The sequence below is a fragment of the Xenopus laevis genome, chromosome 4L (assembly GCF_017654675.1).
Source record: "Xenopus laevis strain J_2021 chromosome 4L, Xenopus_laevis_v10.1, whole genome shotgun sequence".
Taxonomy (NCBI): domain Eukaryota; kingdom Metazoa; phylum Chordata; class Amphibia; order Anura; family Pipidae; genus Xenopus; species Xenopus laevis.
Genome location: NC_054377.1, coordinates 118,745,470 through 118,763,311, shown reverse-complemented (window position 1 = coordinate 118,763,311; position 17,842 = coordinate 118,745,470). Strand labels below are relative to the sequence as shown.

Here is a 17,842-nt window from a genome sequence, read left to right as displayed (position 1 = left end):
TAGTTCTTTTCTGTGTATTTTCTTTACTTTTACAAATCAAAAGTGTTTGTGTATTTCATGTGTGGCCCCAGACAATTTTTCTTTTTCCAATGTGGCCCAGGGAAGCCAAAAGGTTGGACACCCGATTTACACAATACCCCATGTTGGTGCTCCTAATACACTGGCTACTTCTGAGCAAACGCCTTCTTCCACTTTTTCGTTCTTCAATAAGCCCTGGGCATGTGTCCAGTAGAGATAAAAAGGAGGAAGATGATCGATCCGTGGTGCATGCTCAGAAGTACCCCAGGCTCTTGAAGATTTCTGCGGGTATCAGGTAAGTGATTATAATCACATTTGCCACCCCCCCCCCCGGGATTTAACCTTAACTGTTCTTTTAATCTTAGGATGGTGACTCACTTTACCAGCATAGACATAAGAGAGTGGCTATTTGTTTATGTCATTTGTTGGCTTAATATAAGTACCCTGCTGCTGTACAGCACTTTGGAATGTGTTGACACTATACAGATATGTGATAATAAAAAAGATGCCTAGAAATATAGCTATTCCCTTGCTGGGTTTATCTATTACCATGCTAATCCTGGTTTCTCCCCTCTCATGCCAAGTACACAACAGGAGCTGTTCTCCGTTTGTCATAGACTTTGGTTTCTACCTATCAGACACCACTCTTCCAAGGACTTCTGGATTTTAAACTGTAAACTACACTGGAATTTAGATGGAAAAAGTGTGAGGTTATTCTATTTTATCCATTGCCTTGACCTATTTTGCTTAAAGGGGTTGTTCACCTTCCAACACCTTTTTCCAGTTTAGTTGGTTTCAGATAGTTCACCCAGAAATAAAGACTTTTTCCAATGACTTTCTTTTTTTCTGTGTGTGACAGTATTTCTAATACTCTTTAAGTCAATTTTTTCACCTTCCCTTAACTGTTCTAATTGATACATTAGTTGATACATTTCTTATCTCCTCCAATCCCTGAGAATCTGCAACTGAATTACTGAGCTGCCAGACTGAAACATTAAAACTCAGAGACAGGAACATTCAAATGTAAACTTAGAAAAAAAAAATAGAAAGAAAGCAATTGAAAAAAAGTCTTTATTTCTCACAATCCAAAAACAACTCAACTGAAAAAGTGTTTGGAAGGCGAACAACCCCTTTCCTCATAATTCCTCATATACCAGGTATTTATATATATATAGTCATTTCTAGTAGTTATATAGAGATATTATAGTGGCTCCATTGCTACTCAGGTACACACTGTATGATCTATGACTGAGCAGCATCCCCTCCCTTCTATTACCACCTTCGTTCTCTCTACAGCAACTTATCCCGGCACAACATTATCATTCAAGGCAACGTTACTATTCCCGGCCCCCCTTCACACCCGCTGCACGACAGTCTCACCGCTTACACTATGCAGAAGATTCCTTCTAGGCGCAGCCATATTTGCACTGGGAGTGACGCCACCGGTCAGACGTGGATCACGTGATTAAGCATAACGCGGAAGTGAAGAGTGAGGAGAGAATGGTGCCGGGCTGGGACTAGCGCTTGGTGTACACTCAGCGGCTTTGCCTGTTTCATTTCAGGGTTCGGTTATTTACTACATTGCAAACATATATACGATTGAAGAAGGAATGGGACTATGTTTTGCCATGTTATAGTAAGTGTAACCCATATGCCAGAGGTGCTACTGTGAGATGTCACAGACAGTCATTGTGGATTGGCTGGTGGGAGGCTGGTCGGGTCTCTGTGTATTTAAAAATTCCAGGGCCTATAATGACTCCTAGTCCAGACCTGGTTGTAGGTGGTTTGTCCATACAAAAGCTCATAACCAGGGAACTACCGCTCACCCGTGGGCCCCCTACAGAGGAAGCAGGAGCGCACACCCCTGGGCCACATGGTAGAGTCCTGCAGCGGCACTCTGCAGAATGAGGGGAGGATCTCATCTAAATTTATTATCTTATGTAGTATTGTTATATAATACACAAAAGCCATGAATATCTTGTAAATTATATCCTTATAAACGGTGAGTAGTGATGTCATCAGTTATAAACGGTGAGTAGTGATGTCATTTCTGTCACATGACTCACTAAAATTTGTGTATTATAATTAATAAAGTACCCCCAGTTGTAAAATATGAGGATATTATAAGTTACCTCGGAGTTCCATGACCTGTATAAAAACACTCGGCCTTCGGCCTCGTGTTTTTATATGGTCATGAAACTCCTCGGTAACTTATAATATCCTTATATTTTACAAGAGGGGGTACTTTATTCACTATATAATACACAAAAGCCATGAATATCCTGTAAATTATATCCTTATAAACGGTGAGTTCTGATGTCATCAGTTATAAACGGTGAGTTCTGATGTCATTTCTGTCACATGACTCACCGAAACTTGTGTATTATAATAAATAAAGTACCCCCAGTTGCAAAATATGAGGATATTAGAAGTTACCTCGGAGTTTCCTGACCTGTATAAAAACACTCGGCCTTCGGCCTCGTGTTTTTATATGGTCATGAAACTCCTCGGTAACTTATAATATCCTTATATTTTACAAGAGGGGGTACTTTATTCACTATATAATACACAAAAGCCATGAATATCCTGTAAATTATATCCTTATAAACGGTGAGTTCTGATGTCATCAGTTATAAACGGTGAGTTCTGATGTCATTTCTGTCACATGACTCACCGAAACTTGTGTATTATAATAAATAAAGTACCCCCAGTTGCAAAATATGAGGATATTAGAAGTTACCTCGGAGTTTCCTGACCTGTATAAAACACTCGGCCTTCGGCCTCGTGTTTTTATATGGTCATGAAACTCCTCGGTAACTTATAATATCCTTATATTTTACAAAAGGGGGTACTTTATTCACTATATTTTACTCTTTTAAGTTTTACGAAATGTGTTTATGTCCCTGCCCACTTTTGATGATGTCACTTCCGGTTTGCAGCACCATCACATAGTGTTTGATGGTGGTTGGCGGGTTGCGGATAAGGCAGTTGCGGGCAGGGTCGGACTGGGGGGCCCAGGGCCCACCGGGACTAATGTCCAGGGTCCGCTCTGACCCCCGTTCCCCTACTATGAAGCGCCAAGCGCGCATGTTTGAATGCGCCAATAGGTGTCGCGTGCATGTGCAGATGGCGCTGCGCGGCACCTAAAAAACGTTCTTTCCCCCCGAATCTGATTGGGAGAAGGGACTGGCCTGGCAGGGGCCCATTAAGGGTCGGGGCCCACCGGGTTCTTTCCCGGTGTCCCACCGGGCCAGTCCGACCGGGTCCGGGTCAGGTAGCGGATCAAAGTGGGAAAATATGCGGGTTGCAGTTCGGGTCATGGGGTCAGGTCCAGGTCTTAGAAACTGGTTCTGCGCAGGACTCTACCACAGGGTCCACCAGCCAATAGGAATCGGTGTGCCTAGTCTCCATGGCGATGCTGGATTCCTTTCCTTACACCGAGCCACGCAGGGAGCTGTATATTATCCCAAGAGCTAAGAGTTGGTAACATGTTTAGTTTAGTTCAGGGAGCTGTATATTATCCCGACAGCTGTGAGTTTGGAAACAGTTTTAGAGCTGCAAGGACACGAGTGCCGAGGTCCGTGCTGTGCAGTGAATATATAGTTATATGTTAATGAGGACGCGCACCTGGGTTCAGGGGGAGGTATTTTGGCGCATGCGCAGTGCAGTATTATACAATAACCGAAGGCAGAAGGGAAGCCTTTAGTAAGATGGCGGCGCCGTTTTCTTAAACAGTCTGCAACTTCAGAGCTATCTTTTATTAAGAAAGTAAATGTGTTTTGGTTAAATAAACATAGCGATTCTGGAGGCGCATATGAGTTCTACAAAATGGGACAAGAAGTAAGGTTTGCCTTTTGTTCTCCTTTAAACTGCTAGTTCAACTCTCCCAAGAGACCTGCTTATCTTAAATAGTTACAATTGTATCTTTGCTTATCTTAAATTGTTAAATTATCCAAGTGCAGTTGCTGAGTGTTCTGGGCTCGCCAAAAAGCCTCTTATTTTATTCGGCTGAATACCAAACCGAATCCTAATTTGCATATGCAAATTAGGAGTGGGAAGGGGAAAACATTTTTTTCTTTCTTGTTTTGTGACAAATAATCACACGATTTGCCTCCCCACCCCTAATTTGCAAATGCAAATTAGGCTTCGGAAGGATTCGGCCAAATCCGAATTCTGCTGAAAAAGGCAGAATGCCAAACCGATTCCTGGATTCGGTGCATCCCTGTTTTCTATGGCATCTTACAGCAGCCATTTGCCAGAATCCACTGATTGCTAGTTTGGGCCTGGCGCTCACTGCACATATGCACAGGCAATGTTGGACTGGGTTATTCTGAATTGGACCCACCAGGGCTGCTCTCCCAAGGGCCCAGCTCCAGTCTCTCAATATGCATGCACAGTTTTTATTTATGGAAATTTAAAAATTGTAGAGACATGGCCGGGGAAAGGGAGTCTAAAATGGGCAACTCTCAGCAAAATTGGTGGTTGGCTGCTCTGTTAATGGGGTGGTTTATTCCTACATTATCTAACTACTGTATATAATGGGATTTTCATTAAAAGATGCAGAAATTGTAGATATAATAAAACTATCCCAGCAGCTTACTCCTGCAAGAAAACAGATTCAGTTAGAAACAGCCTGTGTAGTAATTGTAATAACAAGTAGAGCCAGGGCCACCATCAGAAATCATGGGACACATCACAGTAAAAAAAGTCAACACAGACGTAAGCACAGAACAGTAAAAACACTTTCGGCCAAAGGATTATTAAGCCTGCCACCATATCAAGGAAGACTTGAAGCATATTATAAAATACAAACAAGAGCCATTTTTTTTAATCCCTTGGCCAAAAAATAATCATTGGTGGCCAATGTCACCTACACAAGTAAAAAAAAACAAAAAACTTTGCAGGCCAAGGAGCCCTACACACAATAAAATCCCATTGGTGTCCAGGGCCACTCCATTAAAGGTTTTTTAAAAAATCAGTTAGCCAAGGCCCCCCATATGGTAAAAAAAACATTGGTGGCCAGGGCATTACAAAAAATGACCTACATTAAATAAAATTGTTGGCCAGCCCCCCCACAAAGTAAAAAGGAAAAACATTGGTGGCGAGGGCCCTCGTAGTGTTAAAAAAAACTCAGTAGTGGCCAGCCAACCCCAACATGTTAAATAAAATCATTGGTGGCTAGGGCCCCCACAAGTTAAAAAAAAACAAAAACATTTGTGGTCAGGGACCACCACCCACAAGTTTAAAAAAAAAAAAAAAAATAGCCACCCCCCAACAATTATGACATACACAAAGTATTTGAGGTTAAAATGCAGTAAAATCATCTCAGTCAGAGCAAAAAAGCACTTTCAGGGCAAACAATGATGTGTTGTTTTTTTTTAGAAGTGTGTTCTGCCGAATACTGATTTTGTTTTTCAAATGAGCTATATGTACCTGCCCTATTGAAATTGACCTTAGCGTAAGTGTACTAACAAAGTTTCACTAGGCAGCAATGAACACTAGTGAAAGTTCGCTATGAAATGCTCATGCTGACCAATTAATGACCATGAAATAGGCCAAATGTTTAGAAGCAAAAGGGCCCACTAACACCTGGGCCACCAGGAGTTTTCCTGGTATCCCGGTGGGCCAGTCCGACACTGGCTATCGGCACCATTTTGAGTCATGTGGGTCTCATGTGCACACTTTTCTAGCTGTGTTGCAGCCTTAGAGGCTCTATTTTGGCCCATAAGTAATCTACGGGGTAAGGGTCAGGAGAATATCAGGATTATTCGGACAAAGTGCAGGAGCTCTTCTTAGAGATGTCCGTTCACATGTAGCTCCAGGCCACTCCCCCCACTAATGTTTTCTTTTACCAAATATCATTAATATTAAGTAAATGATTTAAACAGATTAGCACTTAAAGGGCCCCTTCACATTCACCGCCAGGCCACAGATCTGAGAGTAGTTTGTGTGGAAAGCAATGTACAGTATGAGTTTAAGGCACATGATAACCTCCCTGTATAGTAGTGACACCTTGTGGTCAAATTGGGGAATATATTCAATCGTGCATGCATTTCAGCAGAGAAAGACATCTCTATATAGTATCTGCTCTCTCACTTGTTTCTGTACATCTGTGTTTGTTCTCAATAGATTAAAGCTGCCATATTGATTACTCTGGTAAGTATATATACAAACTCCAGGAAAACAATGTCCTTGACTCCAGTGACATTTGTGAAAAGCCTAGATTTCTATACCTGCATACTACTTCAACATCACTCCTAGGGCCGCTATCAGGGGGTACTACTGTACTGGGCCCTGGCCTGAAGGGGGCCTGGCTGTGCTGCACTTTTCAGAATAGCCAGGCCCCCCCTCGACAGCGCCGAAGCCGTACCTGAAGCGCCGGAAAGACCTGAAGTCACGAAAACAACCGAAATTGAAGTCCTGAATCAGCGAAAAGACCCGAAGTCATGATAGGAGGAGAAGTCCTGAAGCCACAAGATCAATTCTACTGAACACCAATGTGTGTTTTTTTTTAAATCCCCTGGCCACCAATGTATTATTTTAATACTCTATAGGCCCCTGCCACCAATATTCTTTAAAAAAATATTCTCTGGGGCCCCCAATTATTTTTTAACTTGTAAGGGGAGCCCTTGCGCCCATTTTTAAAAAAAAAAAAAAATTTACGGGGGGGGCCTGGAGCCAATGTGGGCGGGTCCGGGGCCCAGGGGGCCCGAAAGTGTTGTATGGGGCCCCATGATTTCTAATGGTGGCCCTGATCACTCCCATAACATTTTGAAGTTTGAAATTGTTTAAAGGAGAACTAAGGGTTAAAACACTGAGAGGAGGGTAATATGTTGTTCACCCCACAGTAAGGCAAATCTCTTGTGGCCCAGTCCAGTGCACGTCTGTCATAAGTAGCACCAGACTAGGCCACGACAGGTTTGATCCACCTCCCAAGTGTCCCCTGTGCCTCCTGGGGCAGTATTGTACTTTTGACAAGTTTACTATATATGGTGCCCCCCCCCCCAGAAACTTTATTTCCAACATCAATAGAACTAGTCAAGTGCATTGAAGTTGTAACCATTACCACTTCAGTAATTAATATATAATATAAATTCCTACATAGATTTTAAGCCTCATTTATGATAACAAATTCAAAGTATAAACCCCTTAAAGGGGTTGTTCACCTTTGAGATAACTTTTAGTATGATGCAGAGGGATATTCTGAGACAATTTTCAATTGGTTTTTTTATTTGTGTTTTTTTTTATTCAGCAGCTCTTCAATTTGCATTTTAAGCAATCTGGTTGCTAGGGCCCAAATTCCCCTAGCAACCATGCATTGATTGGAATAAGAGACTGGAATATGAATAGGAGAGGCCTGAATAGAAAGATGAGTAAAAAAAGTAGCAATAACAATACATTTGTAGCCTTACAGACCGTTTGTTTTTTAGATGGGGTCAGTGACGCCCATTTGGAAGCTGAAAAGAGTCAGAAGAAAATTTTATTCATCAAAAATAAATAATTAAAACTAACTGAAATGTTGCTTAGAATTGGTCAATCTGCCCTTACCTTGCCTGTACCTGGAACCGTTGTTTTGGCCTGGGTGCAGGCACATGGCAGATTTTGGAGACGAAATGCAAACGCTCGCATTTTACCCCTCGCACCTATCCCTTCCCCATGCTAGCTCTAAACATACATGGCTGCCATCAGTGGGGGGTACACAAGGTTCTGTAGTGGGAGGGGGGCATGACAGAGGTGTGGCCCAAGATGGAAAGGCATGCTTTATGGGTGGGGCTTGTAGAGAGTGGGTGGGGCTTGGGTGAATCAGGGTGGTTCTTGGCATAATTAGGTCACAGCTTATCAGGGAAATGATTGTGTGAGCAAGGGACATTATTTGTTCATTGAGGCTCCAATTTATTTGTGGGGACCCAGGTGACAAGTGGGCTACTAAATGGGGCTCCTTAGGGGGGTGATCATGAAAGGGCAAAGATTCCAACATCAGAACAGAATTGTCTGCAAAAGGAACATAATTAAACCAAACCAAAACTTTTAGAATATGTAACTGTATGATAATCATGAGCTCTAGTGAAATACATACCTCTACTAACTACATCTCTAATTTAGTTGGGGTGACCGGCACAGGAGAGCTTGACACACTTTAGGAAAGTAAAGCAAAGAGGTCTGTTTATAAAATGCTTATAAGGAAAAACAGACAGGCAATACTATATAGCACTGCTCGGAAGAGCATAGAATACAAATATAAAAAGTTTAGTGGAGGGTTTGAAAAACTGTAACTAGAGCCAGAACAGCTTTTTTCCCCCCATGCTAATGTCTGATAGAAGCTGGACATGCTGTACGGGGGCCAGTTCCTGCAATTCCTTACACATGGACTTTTGCAGGCTATCACTCAGAAAATAGGAAGAGACCCCAGTGTTTTTTGGGACAAACAATTGAGGAAGTCCTATCTACTCCATTGCACTTTGCCTGGTCTGACCTGGCGAAGGCAAGTCTGGTGCAAGCGGTAACGTTTAGTAAAATCCGCATCTTAGTGAATTTGCGGAGTTTTGTCCGTTGCCAGAGCGAAAATTCGCCTGGCGTTAGAGTGAGAAGAAACGCTAGCGTCTATCTCCTTTGCTAGCGAAGTGACACCTGCGCCCGTTAGGGAATTGGCGAAGTTCCGAAATGACATCACGCTGGCGATTTTTCGCTAGCTTTAGTCACTTGGCCCTTTAGGGAATCTGCCCATCAGTGAATCAGCTGGGTTTGTTCTGAGTCAGCAGAGAGAATGGAATGGGACACACACATTTTTGGGGTTTGCATTTGATATTCCAATGTATCCTGTATGCATTTGGTATTTAGCCTAATCCAAAAAACATGGATTTGCTGCACAACTTAATACAGGTATGAGACCTGTTATCTTGAATGCTCGGGACCTGGGGCATTCCGGATAATGGATGTTTCCATAATTTGGATCTTCAAACGTCATTGTCTACTAGAAAATCATATAAACATTAAATAAACCCAACAAACTGGTTTTGTTTCCAATAAGGATCAATTATATCTTAGTGTGGGTCAAGTACAAGGTACACTTTTATTATTACAGAGAAAAATGGAAATAATTTTTTTAAAATTTGGATAAAACAGAGTCTATGGGAGACAGTCAGATGTGCCTCTTGCTTCAACTACTAAGGTTTCCTTAAAGGGGTGCTTCACCTTTTAGTATGTAATAGAATGGCTAATTCTAAGCAACTTTTTATTGGCCTTCATTTTTTCTTTTTTAGTGTTTTTTAATTATTTGCTGCCTTCTTCTGAATCTTTCCAGCTTTCAAATTGGGGGGGGGAGTCACCCCATCTAAAAACAAATCCTGTGTAAGGCTATACATTTATTGTTATGACTACTTTTTATTACTTATCTTTCTATTTAGACCCTCTCCTATTCATATTCCAGTCTCTTTTTTAAATCAATGCATGGTTGCTAGGGTAATCTGGACCCTATCGACCACATTGCAAACTGGAGAGCTGCTGAATAAAAAGCTAAATAACTCAAAAAGCACAAATAATAAAAAATGAAAACCAATTGCAAATGGTTTTAGAATTACACTGTCAACATCATATAACCCCTTTAAGTCAATGTGTGCAATTCATTAGGCCGGGCCTGTGGATACCCAGCTTTAGTATCAGTACTTGGTAGAGCCACCTTTTGTGGCAATTAAGCTGGAAGTCACTTTGGATAAGTCTCTATGAGCTTGTCACATCTTGCCACTGGCATTTTTGCTCATTCCTCAAGGCAGAACTGCTCCAGCTCCTTCATGTTGGATGGTTTTCGCTTGTGATTAGCAATCGTCAAGTCTGACCACAGATTCTCAATTGGATTGAGGTCTGGACGTTGACTAGGCCATTCCAACACATTTAAATGTTTCCTCTTAAACCACTGGAGTGTTGCAGTTTAGCAGTATGCTTCAGCTCATTGTCCTGCTGGAAGGTGAACCTCCGTCCCAGTCTCAAATCACAGGCAGACTGACACAGGTTTAGCTCTAGAATATCCCTGTATTTAGCACCATCTTTCCCTCGACTCTGACCAGTTTCCCAGTCCCTGCTGCTGAAAAACATCCCCACAGCACGATGCTGCCACCACCATGTTTCACTGTGGCGATGGTGTTCTTGGGGTGATGGGATGTGTGGGGTTTGCGCCAGACAAAGCATTTTCCTTGGTGGCCGAAAAGTTCAATTTTAGTCTCATCTGACCAGAGAACCTTCCTCCATACATTTGGAGAGTCGCCCACGTGCCTTTTGTCAAACTCAAAACGTACCTTCTTATTTTTAACTTTAAGTAAAGACTTTTTTCTGGCCACTCTTCCATAAAGCCCAGCTCTATGAAGTGTACGGCTTATTGTCGTCCTATGGACAGATACTCCAGTCTCTGCTGTGGAACTCTGCAACTCCTTCAGAGTTACCTTTGGTCTCTGTGCTGCCTCTCTGATTAATGCCCTCCTTGCCCGGTCTGTGAGTTTTGGTGGGCGGCCCTCTCTTGGCAGGTATGTTGTAGTACCATGTCAGGTGTGTTTATACTGAGAGATCATGTGACATTTAAATTGCACACATGTGGACTTCATTTCAATAATTATGTGACTTTTGAAGGTAATTGGTTGCACCAGGATTTTTTAGGGGCTTCATGGCAAAGGGGGTGAATACATATGCACATGCCAATTTTCAGTTTTTTCTTATATATATATATATATATATATATATATATATATTTTTTTTTTTTTTCTCATTTCAGTTCACCAACTGTGACTATTTTGTGCAGCTCCATCATATAAAATAAGATTAAGAAACTTTTAAATTACAGGTTGGAATGTAACAAAACAGGTAAAAAGCCAAAGGGGTTAAAATACTTTTGCAAGGCAGTGTATATGTCATGGCTACGAAAGCGAACCTCGGACGTACAAACCGAAGCATACAACATGATAACACATTAGATTCACTTTTAACATCTTTATTGAGAATAACACACCATTAGAGTAACCGATCTCACATATTACATTAGTAAACGCAGAATATATTTATATATCAGGTGCACATAAATATTAGACATATATATTATATTTAAGTATGTACTGTATATAAATGTATTTTTAGGCAGTGACATTTAAGATACTTTGAATTTGAACAGGTGACTATTCGGTGGTTAGCATTTGGTGGAGTCGTGGAATAGAAGTGTTCATTTCTTAATGCCACATACTCTTTTGCCTACAATCACTAAAAGGCCAGTGCTGCTAGTCTGTGTTGGTGTGTTCATCTTGGCAGCTCAAGGAATTATACATTTATTACAGTTTGTCTACAGGTAAAAAAGTCATGAGTCAAGTGGTTCTAATGGGTTTCTTCTGGCGGGGGACGAGATAAGGCAGTTGAGGCACCACATAGCAAATGTAGAGGCTAAAAGCACCCATTGTCATCTATAGACAGTAGTGACTACAAATATCTTTTATAATGATTTGCCTTTTCGTTCTTGCCCTCTCCAGTGTCTGCAGTTTGGAGTTCAATTCTCCATCTTGTTGTTAGCGTAAAACAGCAATTGACAAATAAGCTCTATTCACACTGCTCCGCCATCTTTCTTCCTTTCTCAGTTATACCTTCCACCAGCACATATATCCTGTGTAGTATTTTGCCAGGATCTCCTGTGCATGTCTGGTACAAACAAATGCACCGCACAGTTATGTTTGCGACATTACTATATTGTACATGTGCTGATTCAAGGCATCCCTGGGAAACCTGGATCATCCCTGGATAAGATGGAAACTACACTGGGCTGTTTATTTATTTTTTGTTTTACCGATTCAGCCAGGGGTCCCACTATAGCGATCAGATTCCCCTGACTTTGCTTGTCCTTTAAAGAGGAACTATCACGAAAATTTAATATAAGCTTCATCATACTGAAATGAGAAGCTTTCTAAATACAATCATTTAAATATTCTGTACTGTTTCTGAAATAATCAAGTTTATTCCTCTCTCAGCATCTGTTTCTCTTCATTCTCTCTTCATGCAGCAGTTGGGTGTCAGATATTCATTGACAGATCCAATGGGGCAAATTTACTAAAGGACGAAGTTACTAACGCAGGCGAAAAATTGCCAGCGTCACGTCATTTCATAACTTCACTAGCGTAACTTCACTAGCAAATGAGATAGACTCTAGCAGTACTACGCTCCCTAACACCTGGCGAATTTGCGCTCTGGCAAATGGACATAACTACGCAAATTCACTAAGATGCAGATTTTACTGAACGTTACCTCTTGTGCCAGACGCCTTCACTACCTCAGACCAGGCGAAGTGCAATAGAGTAGATAGGAGTTATTCAAAAAATAGTTGAACATTTTTTTAAGTCCCAAAAAACACTAGCGTCTTTTTCTTTTTCAGGGTAATAGGCTAAAAAAGAGTGTAATTTTTTTTGGAGTACCTGGCTTCCCCCCTACATTTGCTAACATATGGCACATATACAATGGGCTCATGTGTAGGGCAATATAACAACTTTATTTTCTTTTATTAAGGTTTCCCTGGGCTTGTGTAGTGTAATGTATTTGCTGCAACATATACGTCCATTGTACTTTAACTTCCCGCCGTATGCAAATTAGGCAACACTAGCGCAACTTCACTTCACTTGGTGCAGTAATGCTAGCGCAACTTCGCCAGCTTTCAGCGTTGTCCTAGTAAATATACACTTGGCAAAGTGTTGCGATGTGAGCGACGCCATCGCTGGCGAATTTTCGGAGGTTAGTAAATTTGCCCCAATATATCTTATGGAGGGGGGCTTCCTTTCCTAGCAGATGAATTAGAGCTCACTCAAATAAAAATCTAACAAAATAACTGCCTTTTGCACAAATTCTGCATGTAGAGAGACATGATGTCTGGTGATTTTCATAGAGTGAGCTCTGATACAACTTCTAGGCAAAATAAGTCCCCCCAAAAAGATATATTAGATCCAACTGTCAATGAATATCTGATATGAAAAAAGAATGAAGAGAAACAGATGCTGAGAGAGGAATAGTGAAGATACACTTGATTATTTCAGAAACAGTACAGAATTTTTAATTGATTGTATTTAGAAAGTTTCTTATTTCAGTATGATGAAGCCAATATTACATTTTCATTCTCACAATAGTTCCTCACAACCTTTCCAACAGGGCTAAACGACAGTGGCATAACTAGATGTTACTGGGCCCCACATCAAATTACTTTTAGGGCCCCCAACATACCGAGGTTGTCCAATACATTTTGAAATTGCTCATTAATTAGGGCCTTATTGGGGTCCCCTATATCTCCTGGGCCCCCTGCACCCGCAGGTTCTGTTTCCTCTGTAGTTACTCCCCTGCCAAAGATCGACTTTTATTGCAGCTAAAACACTCAAATGTGAAACTGAATAACTCTTGAATCAAACCTCTCCTATAAAGTGGCAGGTCCCTCTTTCTATACGTTCCGTAACACATCACTTACTCAATCACTTACTCCTTGCTGCTACGGACCACAACACCAAGAAATTAAATATGCCCTAAATCTGCATCAGTTTTGAAAGTGTGAGATTTTTTTATAAAAGTAACTAACACCAGGTAGTGATTTATTTAAACAAAAAATGGCACAACAACCAACTGCAAAAAAAAGGTGTTATTGACCCTAAACTGGAAGAACTCTACAAAACATATTTTATCTCCCAAACTTGTTTCACAGGAAATTAATAAAAAGGGAGCCATTAACCCCTACATCACAGTCTGATGTAGAAAGAAACAATATAAGATATTGTAGACAAATTTAATATTGTCTTTTTTGTCAATTTGGTCAACCCAGTGATCAGTCAATCTTGTTTATAATTAGGTTTCCTTTTTTTCGTGCCTCAAAGGGGAACTACCATTGATATAAACATGCGCCAAATTGTAGGGGGTGCTTAATAATCAGTTGTTATTATCTTATTATTATTGTTGTGCTTTCTTAATCTCACACTCAGCGGAGCACTGAGAACTAATGCCTCATTATTCACAAGTGAATTGTGACAGTGACAAACAACATAAAGGAGTTATTTGCAGTGGAAATGTACTAGTAAATATACTCACAAACATATAACAAACAAATAAGACAATTTATGAATCAGATTAATTTGAGATGAATTAATTCTGAATGTTAAGATGAATTAAATCTCAAAGGAAAACTATACTCCCAAAATGAATATTTAAGCAACAGACAGTTTTTATCATATTAAGTGACATTTTAAAGAATCTTACCAAACTGGAATACAGGTGCTGCACCTAATAATAATGAACCAATCGTTTGGTGAAATGGTACCAGGTCATTACAGGAAAAAATTCAAACTGCTCACGCACACCCAGTAGAATACTAACCCTGGTGCTCGGGGAAAAGGGCTTCGGCAAACCCACGACAATATGAAGAAAAGAATTCACCGGCACACAGGTTTTGCTGGCAGGGTGAAAGCCCTTGCTTTAAAGTTTAATAGTGCGACATGCAAGGTCATTACAGGGGCCTAGGTCGACCCACGGCCTGATGCAGTTCTTGCCTTACTCAGTAGATATCCTTCCAGGCCACTATACACTATAAATACATGTTAATAATAATGATACATGGGCCTATTAGCTGCTGACTCCAGCCCAAGATGGCGACTCATGCAGTCCATCAAAAAACCAACATTTTTGGGTTTAGTTTTAAATACAACAGTTATGTATTAGCTTTTTTGTTTCAATATCTCTTTTCTAGCCAGTGCGCTTTCAAAATAATATTAACGCTATTGCTTGCAAAATACTAGCAGTGAAGTGGATGATTAAATATATAAAAGAATGACTTTTTCATCTTAAATACATATTACAATGACATTTATAATATTACTTAAGACGAGGAAATTGCACGAATGACCCCAAACTTTACCTTTTTCAAAACCAATCATATAAATTTAATGGTTGTAAAGCTAAACAAGTATGTGTCTTAAGAACATTGTTTTTTGAGCACCAAGAATAATGTCACTGAGTCAAAGAATTCTAAGCTTACGGGAAGGTGGAGCTTGGAGGCCGACCCTTGTGCCTACTACTGTTATTTTATTTATTCATTCATCATCTAAAGACATTACAAAAAAAGCTTCAGATGACTTATGTCAGGATTTAAAGCTGGTATATACAGAAGGTGCAAAATATACAGCTTCGTTGTTATCCCCCTCTCTTAAATAAACCCTGAAATTAAAAATATTCTTACATATTTTAAAATAGTTATATGGCAAGTGAACTATACACTAAGGGGGTTATTTATTTAAGTCGAATGCCAAAAACTCAAAACTATAAAAAAAAAAAAAAAAACGAATTTTCAGCATTTATTATACCCCGAGGATTGAAAAAGTCCGAATCCAAAAATTCGGCATCTCAGACCTGCCAAGGTTGTATATAAATCAAAGGGAGAAGTCTCTGTGCTGGGTTTCATTCAATAATCCGAAGATTTTGTGGATTTTGGGCAAAAATCTGAAAAATAAAGATTTTTTCAGGCTTAAAATGTGAAAAATTTGTGCGATACAATTTTCGGACAATTTTCAAGATTTTTTCTAATTTTTCCCGAATTGGAATTTTTAAGGAAAATGTATTGATAAATAAGGGGGGAAAAACCCCGTGCGGATTTGGTTGGATTATATTTCATAAAACAATGAGATAAATTCAGATTTTGATAAATAACCCTCTAAAAGTCATAGCTGCCGCATCCCGCATTTTATCAGTACAGTTGTATTTTGGGAATGCCAGAAAAGTCAATGATCTCTCTTTATATTATATTCTATAAAAAAAACTGTCCTTTCTGGATTTCATCTACCTATCTCCATAAACCTTTTCAAGTATAACAGAATAACAAATGAACACAAAGCAAAGGAGAATACTCTAACCATACAGCAATCCTTGAAAATAAAAAGAGTGGTCTTATTTGTTACATAGAAAATTGACTCTATTTATACTAATTGCTGACGCGTGTATACATTGGATCTATTCTGCAACTGTATCCATAGCGCCGTCTATATATGGCCACAAGATGGTACTGTTGCATTGGTGTCTATGAAAAATAGCTTCGGGTGAGATAATAATTGTGGCCAATATACTGATTATGTTAAGCCCTTATCATTTATGTTAAAAGTAATTAGAAGGGATAGTCTCCTAATACATAATATATATTTTATTTTCAATAGGACTTATTTTTCCGTCCATCTTGTACAGGTTTCTGACTCAAAGTGAACAAAACCAAAGGAAAAAAGAAATGATAAATATTTTTAATACTGGTATATTATCAGTAGGGTCGCATAAAGTGTCCCTGAAAAGGGCTCTTTGCTAATTTGTATGCAATACATTGTGGCTTGACTATGTCTTGAACATTAAACAGAACTTTATAGCACATGCACCATTTATTTATTTTATGAAATTATAGTATCAAGCGAGACATGTAGATATATGTGGAAGCATTACAAAAGGCTCTCGCTTTTGCATAATCCGAATCCTGTCCCCAAAAGCTGCTGATATGTGACTATCAAGGCAAACTATCTGTGTAGTGCCTCTGGAACTCCCCGCATCCTCGCTACAACTGTCGGAGAACCAACTGGTCTTATGGCTGATGTAGTGTCATGTAAAGATCAGAAAGTATTTGTGCGCAACACACAACCTGCTGCTATTGACTAAAGAACATAACACAATGCAGGTAGTGGATATTACCCGTACACATTCCTATCACCCGCTCAATACTTTGTATTATTTATGATGCTTACCATTAAGTGCTATATAGCTAATCAAATATGGCTCTTATTTGCGGTCAAATTCTGTGTATTCAGGGTGAGAACAGTTTCTTGTGAATGAAAAATGGGCTGTTCATATATCTTACTAGTACACAGTATGTATCCATTAATCTGATAATGTTTGCCATCAGAACTTTTGACAACATTTTTGCTAAAGCAAAATTAAAACATCAGTTTCAAGGTAGAGCCAAAAGGGCAAAGTAACATCAATAATTATAAATGCAGCAGTCAATAGCAGCGATTTTTACAATATACAATTTTTTTTCCTTGCCATAAACCCCTTTATGTTCTACTGTATCAAAAAATATTGCAACAAAAAAAAAATGTAGAAACCAAACAATGACTGAACTAAACGCTCCTAGAACCCCAACGTGTTGGCAAGTCATAGACCAACTGCAAGCCTTTATAGAAAATTGCTTTTATACGAAAATGACTGATATACGTTATATATATGTTAAAGGCTTTAGAAGCATGTTAGATTGTCCAATCCAAAGCTCAAAATCTCTTATGATTCCTGGTCATTTAGACCAATGCTGCAACGTGTTGCAACTACTGAGCCTCACAGAACTCTACAACTGAATAAGGAGGAGTATTTTCCCTATTTGGATCTTAGCAAGTTATGGATGGAAGTTATATTATAGTCTGAAAATATTAAAACAAACTATCTTATATAAAATATATATAATAAAGATATACAGATTTTTAACATTTGGCTCCTACCTTTGCAACTCCCATTGGAATGGCTGCTGTCTGCATTGAATTAAATATCAACTGTGTTCTTCCACTAATGGGGTTCTAAAGGACTTTGAATGATACTATTTCCTATTTATATGCTTGCATTTGCGTTGCATTCTCTGTAGCTTAAACATAGGAAAATCTCATCAGGTCTGGGAGACTAATGAATAAGCTATTTTCTTTCAGTACTTCTGTTGCTAATCCTCTATAAATACACTACACTCTCTAGTAGAATCTATATTTGAATTCAAAATTGTAAGTGGAATAAGTTGTAATCATCTACAATATAGAAATTTGTCCAG

General features: G+C 39.5%; 1 protein-coding gene across 1 annotated transcript in view; it reads right to left on the bottom strand.

The window, feature by feature from the left end:
* Nucleotides 1–1,464, bottom strand: part of tab1.L (TGF-beta activated kinase 1/MAP3K7 binding protein 1 L homeolog) — a gene marked incomplete at its 5' end in the record, with an annotated part of 30,237 nt that extends 28,773 nt beyond the window's left edge. The window contains 1 exon segment of the mRNA NM_001088271.1: nucleotides 1,406–1,464. Within this exon segment, the coding sequence (NP_001081740.1) occupies nucleotides 1,406–1,438 (33 nt within the window).
* Nucleotides 1,465–17,842: the final 16,378 nt, after the last annotated feature.